General features: G+C 38.5%; 1 protein-coding gene across 4 annotated transcripts in view; it reads left to right on the top strand.

Moving 5' to 3' along the window:
* The window catches only part of LOC308706904 (CASK interacting protein 2), a 74,966-nt gene that overhangs the window by 3,554 nt on the left and 49,421 nt on the right, over positions 1 to 21,991 (top strand). For 3 of the 4 annotated variants that reach the window (XM_081392799.1, XM_081392798.1, XM_081392796.1), the window contains exon 3: positions 14,624 to 14,675. In XM_081392799.1, the coding sequence (XP_081248925.1) occupies positions 14,624 to 14,675 (52 nt within the window). Of the gene's footprint in view, positions 1 to 11,972; positions 12,112 to 14,623; positions 14,676 to 21,991 lie in introns of those variants that run through there. The other variant, XM_081392797.1, reaches the window with a different exon arrangement.

Here is a 21,991-nt window from a genome sequence, read left to right as displayed (position 1 = left end):
ACCATCTTTACTTCCTCCTCGATGGTTGGGTAAAGATTATCATTTTGAGACGAAATAGACAGAAAATCATATATATTTATTAGAGGTGGGAATCTTTTGGAACCTCACGATTAGATTCAAATCGATTCTTGCGGTCACGATTCGATATATGCATAGATTTGATTCTAGTTTACTGTTTTGTGTTACTTTTCCTATTTGACTGCGGTTCAATAGGTCTAGATGAAAACAAAATCCCACTGAATTAAATGTGAATATTGACTCTTTTTTTTCTCTTCATTTTAGTCAACCCAATATTATAAAACAAATGCCCTTTAAGCTGACTGCAATCATTACACCGTATTCTGTAATAAAGCAAGGTACAATGTACAATTTTACAAAAAATGTAAAAGCATTTTTACATAAAAAATGGGAACAAAGCAGCAAATTACAAACAATAAGACAAATACAATATAAAAATACAAATAAAAAAACCTTGCGTTTTTCAGGTACAGTAGCATAGGTTTATTTAACATGTAAATACTACCAAAATTGAATCATCAAATGTAAAAATAAAACACTTTATAAGCTTCACTGTATGAATTAAATTGATTAAAGGTCTCGTATTATGCCCCTTTTCACAAGATGTAAAATAAGTCTCTGATGTCCCCAGAGTGTGTATGTGAAGTTTCAGGTCAAAATACCCAACAGATCATTTTTTACAGCTTGTTTAAATTGTCATTTTTGGGGGCTCAGAAAAACGCGCTGTTTTAGTGTGTATACCTTTAAATGCAAATAAGCTGCTGCTGCACGACCCAGGGGGCGGAGCTTCATGAGCTCGCGCTCAGTCTCTCAGGACAATTTCAACTCACGGAATGATGATAATATCAGAAACTCTCAGTAACGTGTTCATTTCGAGTCGGACAATAATGCCCACAGAGTCAGAGTGCTGTATAGAGATGAAACAGGTATAGTTTAGTAGTTTAATTACGGTTATTATAACGTATTTGTCATCTGCTTGTATGTAGGCTATCCATTATTTATTAATAGCCTACAAGTCTGCTGTCTGAATGATGATCAAACATATACTGATGAGTTTAATAAAGTTTATTGTACATCACACAAAAGATGAAGCGTCAGTTTTACTTCAGAAAATCACCGTAAGAGCTGAGTAAACACAGTAAGTTATAAGAAGTGCGCAAGTACATAAACGAATTTCCGTAGAGTTGAGGGAGCATTCCTGTGGGCGGAGGTTAGTCAAAAAACGGTTTTAATGACGTCATTAAAGAAGGAAGTAGAGGGATGTAGTCCAAATCGGCCGTTCGATGTAGGTGACTTCTGTTAAATAAAATATCTGGCTTGGCATTGAACTTTGAGCTTTATAATTTTACAGATATTATTTATACTCTAACAACAACATTACACACTAACTAAAGTTTGAAACGGGACCTTTAATATTAAAGATAAAAAAAGTCAAAAGCAGTGAGTTTTTTTTTTTTCAATTAACATTAAAGGTCCCATTCCATGGATTATTTTTATTATTTTATAATGTTTCCAGGGGTGCCCTTATAATGTTAGTATGTTTTTTAGATCAAAAATTGTTATAATTTAAAAATAAAAGGCATATTTCCTTGCCTGATTTCATTCAGTCAGGTCCGAATCTTCAAGATTGTGTAACCCTGTAGGCATTTTTGAGGAAAAGTTGTTATACCACATTTTTAGAAAGTTCAATGTCTCCTGAATAAGGATCCACCGTATAACATTGAAATAAGGGTCCCATTTTCTTGTAATTGTTATCGAAACAATAGGTGCATTATTCACAGACGAAAAACTACAGGTGGATAGGGTAAAATTTTTAAGTTAAAGATATCACCATAAAACCTTTCCAGTTTTTCACTTACATAGAGACAGACATTTTTTGTATTACAAGTTTTCTGAAATGTCATGTTTACATATGCAAATGAGGCATACTAGTATATATATATATACCAGTACGCGGTTCTCCCTTTCGGGCTAGCCCTGTCTCCTCGCGTCTTCACAAAGGTTGTCGAGGCAGCCCTTGTTCCTCTTCAGGATCTGGCTGATCCTAGCTCACTCTCGAGACAAGGTTTGCGAACACAGGGACCTAGTGCTCCGGCACCTAGCTTGTCTGGGCCTTCGGGTCAACTGGGAGAAGAGCAAACTCTGCTCCATGCAGAAGATCTCTTTTCTCGGTATGGAAATCGACTCGGTCGCCATGTGCGCGCAGCTTATGAGCGAGCGCGCGCAGTCACTGCTGACTTGCCTTCGTCAGTTCGAGGGCAAGAGTGCGGTTTCACTGAAACTATTTCAGAGGCTCCTGGGGCATATGGCATCCGCAGCCACAGTAACGCCGCTCGGTTTGCTTCATATGAGACCGCTTCAGCTTTGGCTTCGTGATCAAGTCCCGAGGTGGGCATGGCACGCTCAGAGTCGCAGTGTCTTCGACCTGCCGTCAGACCTTCACCCCGTGGACGAACCTCAGTTTTCTATGGGCTGGAGTGCCCATAGAACGAGTTTCCTGGCATGTTGTTGTATTAACAGATGCCTCCACAATGGGCTGGGGTGCCATGTGCAATGGACATGCTGCCGCGGGCTCTTGGACAAGACCCCAGCGCCTTTGGCATGTCAATTGCCTCGAGTTGCTGGCTGTACGTCTCGCCCTGCACCGCTTCTGTGCATTGCTCAGGGGTCGTCACGTACTAGTCCGATCAGACAATACCACAACAGTAGCGTACATCAAGTGACAAGGTGGTCTGCGCTCCCGCCGTATGTCGCAACTCGCCCGCCACCTCCTCATATGGAGTCAGAAGCACCTGAGGTCACTTTATATCCATTTTATATCCTGAGCCATTTATATCCCGGGAGACCTGAACCGTGCAGCCGATCTGTCTCGGTTTCAGCCTCTCACTGGAGAATGGAGACTCCATCCCCAGTCAGTTCAGCTGATTTGGGATCAGTTCGGGGACGCACAGGTAGATCTGTTTGCCTCCCACGACTCGTCCCACTGCGACCTGTTTTATTCTCTGACCGAGGGCACGCTCGGCACGGATGCAGTGGCGCACAGCTGGCCGCGGGTCCTCTGCAAGTATGCGTTTCCCCCAGTGAGCCTTCTTGCGAAGACTTTGCGCAAGATCAGGGAGGACGAGGAGCAGGTCATTTTGGTTGCCCCGTATTGGCACAACCGCACCTGGTTCCCAGAACTAGTACTCCTCGCGACAGCACCTCCCTGGCCAATTCCTCTGAGAAAGAACCTGCTTTCTCAGGGACGGGGCACCCTATGGCACCCTCGTCCCGATCTTTTAAACCTCCATGTGTGGTTCCTGGACGGGACGAGGCAGGTTTGAGTACCCTAACACCAGCGGTGATGGTTACCATCACTTCCGCTAGAGCATCGTCCACGAGACATGCCTATGCGTTGAATTGGAACCTCTTCGTCAATTGGTGTTCTTCTAAACTTCAAGAACCCACGAAAGGCCTGATCAGTGTTGTGCTTTCCTTCCTGCAAGAAGGGTTGGAGCGAAGGCTGTCTCCCTCCACCCTGAAAGTGTATGGTGCCGCCATTGCCGCACATCACGACGCAGTTGAAGGTAAGTCCATTGGAAAGCACGACCTGATCATCAGGTTCCTGAGAGGAGCGAGGAGACTGAATCCTCCTCGCCCTCCTCTCGTTCCCTCCTTGGGACCTCTCAGTGGTTCTAACTGCCCTGCAGAGTGCTCCCTTTGAGCCTCTGCAATCAGTGGAGCTTAAGTTCCTGTCAATGAAGACAGCACTCCTGGTTGCATTGGCCTCCATCAAGAGGGTAGGGGACCTGCAGGCATTTTCGGTTGACGAAGCGTGCCTGGAATTTAACACTTATGTGATCCTGAGACCCCGGCCTGGATATGTGCCCAATGTTCCCACCACACCCTTTCGAGACCAGGTAGTGAACCTGCAAGCGCTGCCCTTGGAAGAGACAGACCCAGCCTTGGCACTGCTCTGTCCAATACGCGCCCTCCGTGCTTACGTAGACAGAACGCAGTGTTTCAGGACTTCAGACCAGCTCTTTGTCTGTCATGGTGGGAAGCTGAAGGGAAAGGCTCTCTCCAAGCAAAGGTTGTCTCACTGGATAGTGGACGCCATTGCTTTGGCTAACCAGCAGCAAGGTCGACCATGCCCCCTTGGTGTGACGGCCCACTCCACCCGGAGTGTGGCATCCTCTTGGGCTCTAGCGCATGGCACCTCGCTAACAGACATCTGTAGAGCTGCAGGCTGGGCAACACCTAACACGGCCTCTGGGCGACCCCCACGTGTGTATTCCACTGTAAGCCTCTCTGAGCATGTGTCTTTCCCTCGGCAAGCCACCTTGCCACCCCTGGGTTTGAAATATTCCACCTGTGGCTGGACACCCTGGGGTCATGTGTATTCCAAGTCCCCCCCTTCGGGCTGGGCATAATTGCATATTTCCACTGATAAATGCTTCCCAGTGTACCTTGGTACCTTGGCATAATTCCAGCAGCCATTAAAAACTGTCCCTTTCATGTTAATGTTGTTTCATTGTTTACATGTTTAAATATTCTGAGAATGCATAGTTTAGTTCTAATGTTTAATGTTTAAACTGCAATAAATGCATTAAAACGTTTTTTTTTTTTTTTTTTTTTTTGCAGCCATTTTGTTTTTATTGTTTATGCCAAAACCGTGATGTTTACAACTTGTTATACGGCAGAAATGGATTCAGCACCTAAAAATCATATAGAAACAACACTTGAAGTACTTTTCCTCAAAAATGCCTACTGCATCTTATCCAGGGCTATTTATCTATTTTGGGACTCGACTATTTGAACGCTCTGTTTGAAGGGGCGTGTCTGCTGTGAGACTTCAATGTAAATGCCCTCTGCTGTGATTGGCTGACATGCTTGCATATGAAATATCTGGCATTACATGTGGAACTATCTGGAAAACTTTTACTATTACAGCTATTATACGTTTTTACTATTACAGCTATCTGGATTAACGAATCGTGAGAAGTTTAAGTATTTAGATCTATTCTCATCACATAAAAGGTTGCAGTGATGATGAGCATTGAGCAGATGACAGCCTGTTGATCGCGTGAAAAAAGATCTTATCATTGCAACGCAGTTTCTGCACTCTCACTAATGATTTCACCAATGCAAACATGAGGTATATAAATACAGTAAGAGATTCGTTGTGCAGTGTAACAGCGTCATTGATTTCATAACGAGTTTTGGAAAGTGTCCAGATAAACTCGCGCTGTGTGATTGACAGCTTGGGCGATTGGAAAGGGATTGTTCTTTGATCGCTTTCTGTATATTAATCACAGTTTAAGTAAGATTATTTTCATCCTACTAAGAGAAACGATGTGAAGTTAATCGCTACTTCCATAGTGAATCACTACTTACTGCTTGCTGGAATATAGTTGAAATTGTCCCCTTCGTCAGTATGAAACGCTGAGAGAAGCCTGCTTGATATTATCCCAGGTTAGAAAAACAGTTTGCTCTGTCCATCTCACCACGGACTAACAACTTCGAATTAAACTTTTGCGGTACCCGATTATAGATAAACATCAACCATGTCTGTTGACATTTCGCCATCAATATGCCTGTGTTCCTGTGGGCGGAGGTTAGTCAAAACACGGTTCTGGTGATGTCACTAATGAAGGAAGTAGAGGGGTGTAGTCCAATCCAGCCGTTTTTTGTAGTCAACTTCTGTTAAATAAAATATCTCGCTTGGCATTGAACTTTGAGCTTTATAATTTTACAGATATTATTTATACTCTAAAAACAACATTACACACTAACTAAAGTTTGGAACATGGGATCACGCAGAACGGGACCTTTAATGAAACAGGCGTTTATGAGGCTGCTGTCCCTTTAACAATGAATGCACGTATCTAATATACGGTTACGATTTTCTCAGACTGACACACAGACTGTTTACATTGAATACTCAACACGATGTGCATTTTGACATAATTGTGTGTGTGTAGCTGTGAAAGAGAACTGAACGCTTGTTTCTGCCACGAAAAAAAATAAAAAGGGTAACATGACTTTCTCAGTTTATCGAACAAATTAGTTTTCAATTAGAAGAAAGAAGAATGAAGGAACATATGTAATAATTATTATTCACTGATTGTTTTTAATATGGACATATTCGTATAACCCAGTGTGCGTAAAATAAATGGATAGTAGTTTGTAGAATGTTTTTTAAGTGAAACTTTGCATTTATGATATAGGTTTGTGTGAGTCTTTTGCAAGATCATTTACATTATTTTAAAAGTACATCCAGCCAGTATAAGCCACCCTTGTGCACAGTCACGTGGTGTGTGTTACATAACCGGCTCCTTTCGTTTATCTCCGCTCATCCACTGACAGTGAGCTCAGACACCTTGACAATTTTCCACTTGTTTTGTTCAGGGAGGCTTTCATCATGTGGCAGAGTGTTGTTTAAGAAATGATCCGAGATCCAGTGTTTTGGAAAGGTATTACAGTAAAACCTTTTCCCTATTTTGTAGTGGTAATTCCCTTTGAACACACTGTCACAAAGGCTCATGGGATAACAGTAATGTGACTGCTGGCTGGGTCTGGATGCTGAAATCCATGTGGGTAAACCTTATGCAAAGATGAGAAGTTTGTCTTTTGTCAGTCCATTTTTTTGTATTACAGTCTTCATTTCTAATGCCACCTTGTTCCAATAAATTGGCTTTTAGTTTTTACACACCGTTATAGAGTAGAGAGGTTGTTTGCTTGTATTTCACACTGTACTGTTTACTGGAACAAATAGTAGGTAGGTCATTCAACTCTACACCCCAAATTGATTCTGGCAAGCCAAACCCAATCAGAAGTGATCCATGTAAATTAAGTCAGTATCTAATCTGTTGAGAGCTTTACCTCCAACACCTGCTTGTGTCCCTTTAAAGTCCCTGTGAACCGGAAGTTGCAAACGACTTTTCTCCAGTGTTGTGACATATTTCTAAGTGAAACGGAATATTGAACAGAGGGTGGGGTTTTATTTTAGCGCTCCTCCTCTCCATCTCTCGCTCATAGCAGACTAACGGTTTGAGGGGAGTGGTTAAGCGTTTTCAACCCAAGTCGTCAAACTGACGACATCAGAGAAGGAACGCCATTCCAGACTGGAAGTAACTTTTCAGATTTTGATTAAAGATTACGACGGCAAACAATTTTATTCTGTGTAATAACTTGCACGGATTAATTGTTCACCACAAGACTAGTAATATGCGCTAACAAAGTAAATAGAGTCAATTTTGATTTCATGACGACTTTCAGAAAAGAAAAAAAAGGGTTTAGGATCATGAGACACCGACACATTTTTTTTTCTTTTTTTTTACATTGTGAATTAAGTCATTGAATAGTCCTTAAGTCACGACTTTTTTATTTATTCCATTTGACTTGAATAACACGTCTTTTCATAAAAAGGGCAAAATATGTGATCTTTTTAAAAATATTAATGACCTTGTCACAGTAATGGGGAGGGCGTCTATAGGGATCTTCTGTTTTTTTTGTTTGTCACATGACCACATAATGACTTTCTGCATGTTAGTTGCACCGCACTTACTTGATTTGGCTTATTTTATTGTCAAATTTTTCACATTTAGAACTTTAATTTTTTGATAAAATACGGTAATATTGTGAAATTCTTCTTTCAGTCACATGATCCTTCAGAAATCATTATAATGTGCAATTTGGTGCTCAAGAAATATTTCTATACTCTTATCAATTGTTGAAAGCGGTTGTACTGATAATGAATTTTTTTCAGGGTTCTTTGATGAATAGATCCCAAACCTTTTGAACGGTGCAGTATGCCGTCTTCTGTATTTAAATGGAAAATATATACTTGTGTGCATTCATTGGTATGTATGAAACATTGCAAGGTTGTCAGAATGATAGCGTAGCTTAACTGTAATACAGTGCTGCAAAATCAGACCTTAATTCATAGAGGTTTTGCAACAAGATGTTTGTCTTCTAAGTCTTATCATCTCTGTAAAGGTGCATTTCAAAATGGCTTGGCATTAAAGATAATCTAAGAGCTTATATTAGTTTGACATTTTCACAAATGTATTTTCAGTGACTTTATTTTTGGTAGCTTAAATGTGTCAAATTCCTAAAACTTGTGTATACTGTATAGGGCGTTGATTATGCCTTAGACACTCTCTCCTCTCACATGGTCACGGTTCTTCAGATTCACTCAGTGCCTGGTGGTTGTTGTGATTTTAACGTTTTTTTTGAGGGGCGATACTATTCATAAGTAAAGGTGGAAAGATGCTTTCAAGCATAAAAAAAATCAACAGATTCAGTGACAAAGAATGACTTGATATAAAGTGTCCTTTAAATTGGCTCATTATGTTTATTGTGTGGGTTTAGGGAGTGGTTGAGCCCTGTGCGGTTACTGTGGCTCATTTCATTTGAAGGATGCCCACATTAGAAGCAGCTCTTCCATTCAACGAGAAAAGACCACTGTTGACAGACACAAAGGGTGTTTGTGTTTCCACGCACGCTTTTGTGTGGATACTGTGAGTGAGGGAGGGAGAGAGGGACATAGATGGAAATTGAGAGATTGGGTGGGTTAGCCATGTCTGGAATGTTGTCATGTTGAAACTCGAACTCCTCTTGAAAGACCCACATCAACTTTTTTCTTCCCCTACAGTCATATGTAAAGTTCATAGCTCTGTTGGCATTGTGCCCTCTGCCCCCAGGCCGTGGGGTGGTCTGTTGGAGTACAACAAGGCCTGTGATTAGCTCAACACGAGCCAAAGGCATGGCTCACAGACCCCTCAGATCCATAGGAAACCGTTGACGGCAATTTGATAAAATGTCAGCATATACTTGTTGAATTGGCCAAAATAGATGTAGGGATCTGCATTGATCTGTGTGTACTCCACATGTATTTTTTGTTCTTTTGCTGCTTTTTCAGTTTAGTTTATTAAAATGAACTAATGCAACACAGTTCTTGAACATTTTGTCACAACATGGGGTGCGTTCATACTTGACTGGTTTAATTTGATTAAAACAAACAAACTGTGTTAGTGCAGTTCATTTGAAAAAGTGTGATCGCTGCCATCCAAACCCTGGTGTGCACCAAACAAGTGGAAAGTTTGATTAAATGAAAGTTTATTGAATACATTTGCATTAAGACTATATCATTTTTTTTTTTTTTTTTTTTTTTTTGGCAGTAACCATATACATAGAAAGCCAAATTCAGACAGACAAACAAGTTGGGAAGGGATTTGAGCATTATTTTTCAAAATTAACATAATCCATATATGTAGTTTAATTTTGTACTCTACTATATTAAAATTGTATTTTCTTGTTATATATATATATATATATATATATATATATATATATATATATTTATATATATTTTAATTATATAAATTATATATATATTATATATTTTATTTAATTATATATATATATATAATTAAAGGTTAGAGGTTATATATATATATATATATATATATATATATAAAGGTTATATATATATATATATATATATTTATATTTGTAATATTGTGGCCATGTTCTGAATGAAATACTAGCTTACTACTTACCATTGTGCAATGTATGTAGACCGGCTACAATTTGTGAAAAGTAAAATGATACGTTAAACATTATTCCATGATAAACAGTTTACACAGCACTACATTGCATTTTAAAATGGTTATTTTGCATTTTTCAGTTTTGTGTAAAAAGTCTGATCATGTAAAGTAATGAGTCAAGAACCAGGTGTTTAAAGTCATTGTGGAATATTACTTCATTACTCATCACTGAAAATGGAGGGTAAAGTTGAGTGTATTGTATTGTGGGATAGAGTGAATGAACACAATGTGTGGTTTAATTCAGAATAGCATACAACTCTTAATTCTGCCATATCCTTACATAAGTAAGAGTAATTATATAGAGGTGTATGCTAGTATTCATGGTGTGTTTCGATTCCTTTCCAGAACTGGGTATTTTTATTACTTATAATAGGTATAACTTATTTAATTTAAAGTACCCCTATTATGCTTTTTCAAAAATTACCTTTCAGGCAGTGTGCAATATAGATGTTTGTAAATGTATAAGGTCTGTTTTAAAGATCAAAATGCACAACAACAAATAGTTATTGTCTACTAAAAGAAAGAATCGATTTTGAACTGCTGAAACGAGTTATCAGCAATTCCAGTCTCACCTCCTGTTACCTAACTACATCCAGCCTGATGTCTACTTTCACCCGCTCTCAAACACTAGTTGTAGCTGTGTTTGGTTCGTGTTGACATTTCTAGAAGACTGTTTTTAGCGCTGCAAATTAGGGCTGCACAATATATTGAAATTATCGAAATATCGCAAATGTATATATCGTGATATGCATATCGCAATGACTTGCAATAACTGGGGTCATGAACAAAAGACAAAGAGAAAATCACTCACTGCTCTTGGCTGAATGACTTTTGTAGCTTTAATAAGAATCAGTATTTAATTCATACAGTGAAAACTAAGCGTTTTATTTTTACATTTGATTATTCAGTTTCTGTTGTTAAATAAACGTAATGTAGGATAACCTGAAACCCTAAAGCCCGTGGTTTACACTGATGTTAAAATAATACTTCTTATGCTACAGTAAAACACTGCTGTTCACTTCCAGAAGCAGTAGGGATGTTTTCTTGTCACAAAAAGAATGTGAAACACGTACAGTATGTAGGTTATATCATTTTAAATATATTTTAAAGATAATTTAAGTTTAATTTACACACTTTTTAAGCATTATCGTATCATATCGAATATCGCACGCATATAGCATTTTTCTTCAATATCGTGCATCCCTACTGTGAATCCACTTTGCATGCACTTCAAATGGGTGAGGAGTTCACCCAAAAATTAACTCACCCTCAATCCATCCTAGGTGTATATGACTTTCTTCTTTCAGCCAAACACAGTTATATTAAAAATATCCTGACTCTTCCAAGCTTTACTATAATGAGGGTGAATAGTATAACTAGAATAGAATAACTAAGATTTTGAAGCCCAAAAAAGCACATCCATTCATCATAAAAGTAATCCATATGACTCCAGGGGTTTAATAAAGGCCTTCTGAAGTGAAGCGATGCATTGTTTTGAAGAAAAAATTCCATATTTATAACTTTATAAACTAGAATCACTGGCTTCCAGTAACAGCCGTTACATTTATTAACCCCATGGAGCCTTATGGATTACTACTTTTTACTAATTTACTACTTCAATAGTAAATCTCAGTTACTGTTTACTCCCATTTTTTAAAGCTTGGAAGAGCCTGGTTATTTTGGCTCAGATTGTGTTTGGCTGAAAGAAGAACACTTTCAACACGTTGAAAGGTCACGCGTGTTCCGGTTCAAAAAGGTAGGGTATAGGGCGAAAAAATCGCCCGACATCGTTGTTTTACCATATTTATTTTATTTATTTACTTTTTGTAAATACTGTTTGACTTAGTCTTTGCACGTTTGCTTTGTGGTTCGGTACTTCCGCCTGTCACGTGTGATCTTTCAACGTGTCCGATCGTTGCGCTAGATAAGACTGGGATCCTTGGCTGGGATTGTGTAGAGCCCTTTAAAGTTGCATTGAAGCTGCAATTTGGACCTTCAAACCATTGAACCCCATTGAAGTCCACTATATGGAGAAAAATCCAGGAATGTTTTCCTCAAAAACCTTAATTTCTTTTTGTCTGAAGAAAGACATGAACATCTTGGATGACGTGGGGGTATAAATTCAGGAAATGTTAATTCTGAAGTGATCTAATCCTTTAAGTGAGCTGATAGCAATAGATGTCTATAATTCGGGAATAACAAATGCAGTTTTTTTACAATAAATAGGTTTTTTTTCTGATTGGTTTTAATCCAGAAGATGTGGGGGCAGGAATTCATTGCTCCCACTATGCTGGAGGGTACAAATAGTTATAGATCTAATTTCCTGCAGTGTGATTTGGAGCAGGAGATGGGATATTTTTTGAGGCTGATGGTCTTATATGGATTGGATGGAAAGGTTTCTAAGCAAGTGAATGGTTGTAGTGTATAGGATGTAAGAAAACAAAGAAAAGTTTAGGTTTATTAGTCAAAATGGGGCAGGCAGTTGTGTGTGTACTGACAGGTAAGTGAACACCGTTTACATTTACAGTTAAGATTCTTCTTTTCCACGTTTGAGATAAAAGCAGTCAGGATGCTGTAGTTCAGAGATAATTTAAAATGATGACACAGCTCCATGTTGTTTAGAGGACAGACATGTCTACTGTCACTGACAGTTAGGACAGTCTTGCTCTGCGTTCATCGCTAGATCACATTTTCCCTTCAGCGACAGGTGGAGCGTACGATTTTTCAATGTTTCTTTTTTTTTATGTTACAGTGCTTACAGTGATTCAAAGTCTTCTTTTCTTTTACCTCTCCACATCATTAGAACATTTGGTCTCACTTTATATTAGGTGTCTTTAACTACAATGTAAATGAACATATACTACTAACATATAAATTAATCTTTTGCTAGAATGCACTTACAGTATTGTGTACATGCATTATTTTTTACATTGTACTTAAAAATAAAAAAATACCTGCATGTAATTACAGCTGTAATTAATTTCTGTAATTACATCTATAATTACACCGTTGACCTCACCTTTCCTGTATACCCTTAAACCTACTTATACCACCAAACCTGTCCCTAACCCTACCCGTATCCCACCTCAATAGCAGCAAGAGTTTTTTTGCAATACAGTATGAACACAATAAGTACATTGTACTTATTTTTTGATGGAAATACATAGTAGTTAAAGACACCTAATATAAAGTGTGACCGAATATTTTAGCTTGCATTATAGAATCGTTAGTTCCAGATCAGCTTCACAGAAAATGCAATGATTATATCAAAATAATGTCCATATGGCAGTAATATACAGCTACTGTATAAAAGGCTACATGTTATGTGGTTAACTTCATGTATTATGTTAAGCTGAACCAACAAACGTGTGTTAGTCAGCAAATACAACTAGTGCTCATAATGTTTACAATACAAGGATTATGTTACAATATGATATTTGAAAGTTTTGTCTGTAGATCCAAAGTTGCCATCATCTGAAATCTTCGCAATTATCGGTATCGCCCGAAAACATCGCAAAGGCTGGATCTGAACAGATCCAGATATAATTGTAATACGATTATGCAATTAAGAATGCTTGGCTAAAGGGATGTCTTTATTTTGGATTTATACAGAATTTACGTCACAGAGTTCATCTTAGAGGTCGGGAGTTTAAACTCTGGGAAAATTCTCAGTCCAATGATCTAGTAAGCGAATTCATTCAAACAATCAGTTCAAAACGGCGCAAATGAAGAAAACCAGGCTTGTTACTTCAGTGATGGCAGAGCGAATAGAGACTGTGTTTTCAGTGAATTATTCATTCCACTGTGTATTTCGCTTTAAAACACGAGCTCTGTCATTTTGACAGATATGTCATCTGTCATCTTGGAATTGGTCTGTTTATCTGTGACTGATAAACGCATCGCGCTGTGTGAAATACAGACTGAACGGAACGTCAAAACATCCCACCGCTGGCCTGATGATATGCAAACTATGTTTGTCAGCTGGATAAAGCAAACCAGCATCTCGCTAGTAAAGTTTTGATGGATGAGGAATGCAGTCAAGGTAAAGACAAGTGAGGTCTCCAAGTGTCCTTTATTGAAAAGACACCTAAATTTACCTTGAAAAAAGCTGGCAGAAAATACTGTTTTGTGAGAATCATCCTTCAATCTGATGATTTACTTTGCTGGATATAGCAAATGACGACAAAATGAATGTGTTAAACAATATAAATGGTGTATGCTTAATTTAACCATAAGGGTGCGATTTAATCACAATTAAAATTACAAAGGAGCAATAGGGCTATATTATAAGTAAGAGGCAATATTTTATCATTTCTATGGGGCTTAATAGGTAGTCAATGTAGAGATGACCTGATTTTTGACCTGGTAAGAACTGTTTCAGCTGCATTCTGGATTTGGGCTAACTGTATCTTGTTTTCTGAAGATGCAATGACACTGGGACTAACTGCACTGGGACTTTCCACTGTTTGTATCACTACGCTTGTTAGAATTTGCATGTTCTAAAAAAGGAAAGAGAGGAACATTTAGGCTCGTTGCTTAAAGTTTATTCATGGAAATCATTCCTAATTTGGATTGTTAGGAATCCTGCATGGCTTATAAGACAGTGTTTTTGACAGGATTGAATAATGAGACCATCTGTAGACACTGGCTGATCTCTTGGAATTGCATGAGTGTGAGTTAATAATGACAGAATTACCATTTTCTTAGCCCTTTAAGACCGTTTTTAACAGAGAAATACTTTTCAGTTCATATGCAAATTGTTCTAACATCAATATTGTGCCGATGACAAAATAGACACGTAATGAATGCTACTCACTGGAAAAATATGACACAGCCGTCAATCTACCTTGTGTTTGAGTTCAAAACAATTGCCTGTTGAAAGTTTGAAACAAGTGCTTTCATGCCGTAACATCATCATGCCTCATACCTCTCTAATGGAGGGTTCAGCAGCTGACTGATTTGTTTGAAACATCACATCATGTCCTGACTTTTATTTCCATCTGTTTTCCTAGAGTTACTGGGCTCCACAAAGAGGCTGAATGTGAACTACCAAGATCAAGATGGGTAAGTTCTCTCATTTTCCACACGTTTAGTTCAAAATGTGGAGAACAAGGAAACATGTATGCAATATCACATAAGCAGAAGTGGGATATGGCTCTATATCAGAACAGATGATATAAAGGGGTGAATTCAGGGACACTTTTCCCCAGTGATCTCAAAAGCAAAAAGAGCCCCAATCAACCTGAATTCACATTACATAAATTTAACATATATTTTGGTGGGTCGTTTGGTGAGTCATCCAAACCTTCCCCCTTTAGAGTTTAATATTTATGTAGTAAACTCACTTGACTGAAATTTATGAATTTTTCATGTTTATAACTGCTGTCGGAGCAGATTGAAGCAAACGGAGCACATCAGACACAAAAGCTTTAATCACATGTGCAAGGTTTATGTTCATCTTTGGCTGATCAGAACATTGCACGTGTCCCACCTGTTTAAACACTGTCTGAAAATGTGCTGTTCTATCATGTCGATGTCCTTCTTTTTTACAAGAAGGTGGTCTATGCTTTCTGACGCTGTGACTAGTCAACCCTTACTCAATTTAAAAAACTTTAAAAATCTTGTTGAAAATTAATTGTCACAAAAACACAAATATGGGATTTTGAATCCCCTGTTTGTTTGAAAAACGCTATTATTAATAATTAAAAAAAACACCTGCCATACTAGACTCAACATACATGATATATGAATTTATTATTTTACTTGGCTATTGTTTTTTTTTTTTTTTTGTATATTGACACTCTTTGCCAATCTGTGCATCATTTCCCCACTCATGAAATGCGTCCTCATCTGTGCCTAAAGCAGTAATGAAGTTATCAAGAACATTAATTAATTAAACCTAGACGAATATGTTACCTGTAGGGAATAACTGAATATTTGACTCATCCACCAATTATAATTTCCTCTTTGTAGAGTCTTCTGAGTTTAAAATATTGTTCCCCTAGTAAAATAATTGGTGAAGAAAGATAAAACACTTGGCATCAAGCTGTTTAATTACTCATTACAAAATTATCTGTATAATTTTGCATTGCTATATTTAAGTGTGTGTGTTTTTAAATCAATGAATGATTTATTAAAGTGATTTATTTCTTTTTGACCAGTCCTGCATTAGATTATAGCAATATAGGGCCCTATTTTAACAATCTAAGCCCATGGTTTAAAGCACACTTAGAAATTCAGTCCGAATTCACTTTTGCTAGTGTAATGACAGGAAAAATGGTCTGTATGCCCGGCGCATGGTCTTAAAGGGTTGTCTCTATTCTCTTAATGAGTAATTGGTGTGTTTTAGGCGTAACGTCCAATAAACCAGTCAGAGTTTCATCACCCATTCCCTTTAAAAGCCAGTTGCACTCGCGCCAACAATGTGCCTGAACACGCCTCGTTTTACCCATTGGCGCACAAATGGGCGCTCAAATAGGCGCAAATGCATTTGCCATTTAAACAACGTGGCGCAGAATGATAACTGCGTCGGGCTGAAACTAGCAAAAAAACACTTGCGTCATGCCTGGCACTGCATTGGGCCGGGTGTATGATAGGGCCCATAGTGTACATCGGCTGTACACTGTAAATCAGATTGCATTAAAAATATAAACAGAGGGAAGTATGGGACTTGAAATTGTTCACACATTACTGTAAACATTCACACATAAATGTCTGGCATTAGTTCAGTTCAGTTTTTTAAACAGGAATTTGTATTGTAAGAATTAAACATAATACGTCCTATATTAACCTATGTTTGTTTACTGCATGCCCCGCAGAGTAGCAGACACATAATACAATTATATGTCTAAAGTTAAAGAGCAACTTGCAGGTTAGAAGACCCAACAAGTCAATGTATAGAAAAATAATGTAGGAACTAGATTTTCTTAAAAAAAAAAATTATAAATACGCTACAGTGGCTTCTGGAGTCGTTTTTGTGAGAAAATTTTACTTCCGCATCTGAAAATGGGCGTGACGAGCGAGAGTCGTGACGTAGCGCGAGGGAGAGCGGTCGATTCAAACAACAGGGAAAAATGGATTGCAGTGAAAGAGCTCAGGTTACAAATTACAATGGATGTGAATGAAGAAACCGAGTTCTCCGACGAGCATGCCTATGATGGCCCACAGGCATATAATTATGAGCCTCCTAGGCGAGATAGAGGCCAGGAGGGGGAGATTAGGGGCAGAGCCGGCCCGTCCATTAGGCGACATAGGCGGTCGCCTAGGGCCCCGCCTTGCCAGAGGGGGCCCCTGTATCTAACAATAATTATACTTAATAAATCGTTAATTAAGCATAATATTTAAAATTCACTTAGATGCGTGCATCTCGACTTCCGCAGTCAGAGAAGCCCCAAGCCCGACGCATTGCATGGACCTGACTAATCATGATACAGTTCACAGAGACGGTGAGTATCTAATAAATTACCCAGACCTACAACATACATAAAAAGGATAGCTCTGTATAGTTCAGACATGACAAATTTCCGAAAAAGATAATAAATACATAACAATAGAACGAATAAAATACGAAAACATAAGAAATATACACAGTAGCTCGTCACATGCTAATTTGCATAATACCGCCCGAGATATAGTGGGAGACCTCGAGTACCGTAATTATCACAGTATCCACACACACGGATTCCACCACACTTCTCTCCAAAATGCTCACGTTTTAGAAACAAGAGACTTTTTTTTTTTTTTTTGTGGTGCTCTTACCCTTTAGTAATGCTTAATTTCTTAGGCCTATATGAGGCATTTTGCATGACAGAAAATGTGCTGTCAAAAATAAAATACCAAATATTATAATCTCTATGGTAATATCGACTTCACATATTTGGATTGCCTTGTCTGTCATAACGTCACGAAGTCTCGTCAGAGTCGTAGTCATACAGCAATGCTATTTTTAGTTAATTGAAATAATAATATGTTAAACTGTGGTAGAAATGGCATCCAAACGCCATCTTTCTGGAGCTGAAAAAAGGAAGAGGAGAATGGTTGAGGAATAAAGACAAGCTCAAAGTAAAGGTGTGTTCTTCTGACTTCTATAAATAGTGCGTTATTTATTGCTGTATTATTAGTTTTACTAATAAATGTAACAATGCCCATGATCGCAGACAGACAGACAGACATGGAAAAATTGGGCCACATTCAGCGTGTTAAGAATTATCTACCCATGCATTTTGTATAGATTTTAATCCTCTGATGAAGTTATCGTAGTTTTTTTAAATTAAGGTGGACCATCTCAGACCTCAAAATGGCCGTTTTACCCCTTTTGATAGGCTATTTATGCAATTAATTTATATTAACTGTCTCTTTTTCTGCAATTTCTCAACTGAGAATAATGGTAATTAATAATCACTATTATAATTTTGAGCAAAATAATTGTGATTATCAGTTCCATTATTATCATGCAGTCCTAACCCACCCCATCCATTCTCCCTTACCGCTAAAAACAGGTTTCTCACTCTTTCCAAATTAATATTTAAACATTTCTAAATAATACAAAACATTTTTATTATTGTGATCATCAGTAAAAAGTTAAAATGTAGTAGCCTACTGCATTTCTAGTCATTATGCATAATTACTACTGCATTTACAAAAATACCTTTAATTTATGCTTTATTTTATATGCTTTATTTTTTTATGTGTGCTTTCTGTCTTTTATGTACTAGGCTAGGGCTATGCTAAAAATCTCTTAGTTTCTTAGTGTTTTTTCATATGTACGTTGAATGTTACACTTTTATAAACTTATATATTGAGCAATCTATAGCCTAATTTTATTTATATATATATATATATATATATATATATATATATATATATATTATAATTTATGTACAATTCACACATTTTACTTCATTTATTTGAGTTTCATGTAAATATTTTTTTCATTTTTGAATGCTACACTTAATACACATTTACAAACTTAAATATTGAAATTGTCATATGTGCTTTCTCTTCCTTCATAAAATTGTTATGAGAGTTTTTTACTCCAGTGGGGCCAATTTTCATGATCTTGCCTAGGGCCCCACAACCCCACGGGCCGGCACTGATTAGGGGAAGGAACAATGGGCAGAGGAGAGAAGTAGAGTTGTGGTGTCAAGAAAACCAGTGGCGAATAGGGCAAGTGACCTGGTGAGTGCAAGTTAGCACCGTGGCTAACGCTGGTTCATCTACTGTAGGGCTAGTACCTTGATGTTATGCAATAAATCTGCTTTAGCAAACATACGTTCGACCTTGTTCTTGATTAAACATCCATTTAGATTGTCTTAATGTAAGACAGCAACGTTTTGTCTTCTCATATTCTACAACCTACGATTCGAACGCTGAGACAGTGATTATGCAGTCCATCCAAGCTGGTTAGCACTAGCTACATTGACTAATGACCATGCCATAACATAAATAATGACAATACCTAAGCTACAATAACAACAGTCTAACAATCATATCTGTATAAAAATCCAGTAAGTTACGCGGTTTTGCCTGCAAGAGGGAGGGAGAGAGGCAAATGTCTCTCTGATGGCTTTTTGTTGGCTAACGTTAGGTGCTTGTGCGGACATTGCGAGTCTATGACGTCGGCGGTGGACAGCATGTGTTGTCGAGAGGTGGATGCCTATTGGGCCGTAGTTGAGGGTTTAGTTCCGACCACGTATATTACCTGCCTGACGCTCCATCCCGGCTTTGATGCGTGTTGCCTCAACCCGTTTTCACTGCAGGTAGCATACCTCAACTTCAGGCAGGAGCATGGCCCTCTCCAAGTCAACAGACCAGAGTATGTTTAGACGAAGTTATAACACCACATGCCTAATCTATTATAGTTGTCAGTTTTCTACATAAATAAACTTTATATCAAAAGAATGTGCATTATTGATGCTGAGGTTTTAGCAGATTTTCAAACTCAGATGTGCATACATACAGTTGAGGCTCTACAATTAACGTTACCATTATGGAATAGAATAACAGAAAATGTTACATCAAATACTTATCACTTAATTGTAGTGACTATAACAGGATTGTTAATATCATGATTGCCCCCTTCATTGCTCTAGACAATTCCGATGCACAGCCTACAGGCAGGTGGTCCGATGGGCATATGGGTTTCTGGGCAGGGAGATCAGGAAGGTGATACCTGCTTGTGTTGTGGTCGCAATCAGGAGGCAGTTTCCAGAGGAAGGAGGAACATACAGAGGCTTCCAATGGCCCCATATGGGAGGCAATCAATAAATATGTATTTTTGTACAAAATGAACACATCACACAAATTGTCTTGGTGTATAAAATGTATTTCTAATTTCATTGACAGTAATTAGGACTTAAAACGTGAATGACGTTCAAGATGGTGGCCGACTGCCTCATCCTTGGCGATTTTATGATGCGTGGAAAGAGGGGCAGGTGCAGCTGAGGACAGGATGGCGCTGTCTTCTTTGAGGGCCTGTGGTGACCTTATATATCCCTCTCTCAGGGAGACCATCAGGGCTGATGCATATTCTTGATGAGGGAAACAAATATTGAATCACATTCAGTTAAAGGGATACTCCACTTTAAGATGAAAATTCTGTCATCATATAATCACCCTCATGTTGTGTGTTGTAGTGTGATACACCAGCAATACAATACATTCCAGCATGAGGTTAGTGAGGTGATGATTTGATTCCATGATTATTTATACAGACAGTAGGCTATGCAATGCTGTTGTAATTAACAGTTTTGACCTTTTTCAATGAGGTTTTGGCTGCTATATTAGACTGCATTAGCTGTAGCCATATTCATCCATTAACCTTCATCAACATTTACCTGCTGTACATTCCAAGAAAAGAGAAGCCGGTGTGCTTTGGCGCAAAGTGCAGCATGAGTGAATGGAATGCCTCCAAGGAAAATGTTTGGTGTTGTGGTGAGAGCTGTCGAATATCCTTCAGCAGGGCCTTTCTGGAAGCAACACTTTCCAACTTTATCGCAGCTGTTGATCCTGTAAAAAACAGTGTATTTTATAAGTACTATTATTATTATTAGGCAATTAGTAGTATACTCAAACAAATCTTTGACAAGCACAATGCAAATGTGACCTCTGACCCCAATTGTACAGTCTATTGTACCTGGTTCAAGCCACTGCTTGTCTCTTCCCTCTCCTTCCAGAGGTGGGTGTGCACATTGCGGAAATGAAGGGTAGCTGTGTTCATGTATATCCTGAACATGGTTCAGCATGCTCTGCCACTTGGCCTCCATCTTATCAGAATCGCCATTTGGGGTGGAAGACGCAGTCCAGTATAAATGGTTGATGATGGCGGGTCTCCATAGCTTCAGGTCCTCACAATCCTTCTCCTTGGCCACAGTATCCAGTGCTTTTTGTAGACCTGTTCCAGAGCAGAAACGTGAAATATTGAAAAAGCTATTAGAAATCACAAATAACATCCAAACTAAGCAAAACTACGGCACCGACATTACGTTACATACTTTTCCCAATATGCCAGATGTCGTAGAAATGCCTCGTTCCTTCTGGACACAACTCCTCACGGACCCACTTAGCAACCTATAATATGCAACACATTAAGAATGAGAACATTTACTTCAAGTTCACAGTATAGTTTTACAGTAGATATTATGATATAGAGATCCATCTATCTATTCTGGTCTGTACAAGCATCTTTACCTGCCAATTTCTGTCAGTTATTAGGGTTGACACCTGCATGCCTTGGTCCTTCAGGAACCGCACACTGCGCTTCAGACCCTCTATCTCACACCAGGTGCTGCTTAGGACCTCTGAGCTCTAACAAAAAAAAAAAGATTTGATCATATCAGTAGCTTTTAAACCTGACACCTGATTTATGTGTCTAGCATATTATTAACCTACCTGGACAAGTTGAAGATCCAAAACCTTGTTTATTCGGTCTTCAATCAAGGAATATGTTCCATATTTGGCACAATGTCCAGGAGAGTCTGATCTATAAATATATAAAAGACAGGTTTTTTTTGGTTAATGAAAAAAAAAAAAAATCACAGACACTTTAGGTATCTGTTAATACTGTGTTGGCCTGTTTTCTGTATCCGCAATAAGAGCCGAATCATAATACCTGCAGTCACCAGAGAGGATCAGTCCACCCCCAATCTCCTTCAGCTCTCTGATGATCCCTCTCTGCTCATTCTGCCAGGCCTGCACGATGGTAGGAATTGTGTAGAGGCGCTGATGGCGGAAAAAAGTGCTGGCACTGATGCACTGCAGCCCAAACAGCTTCAGCATTCGGATGGTCTGAGTAGCCAAGCAGCCCGAAAAGTGAATGGCACCGCTGAGTAGAAGATTGCAGGCTGGCATGTTTCGGTGCAGCATATTTTGATTCTGCCAGT

The sequence above is a fragment of the Scardinius erythrophthalmus genome, assembly GCF_964197995.2.
Source record: "Scardinius erythrophthalmus genome assembly, chromosome: 18".
Lineage (NCBI taxonomy): Eukaryota > Metazoa > Chordata > Actinopteri > Cypriniformes > Leuciscidae > Scardinius > Scardinius erythrophthalmus.
Note: the sequence above shows the minus strand (reverse complement) of the source record. Positions and strands in the feature narration are given on the sequence as shown.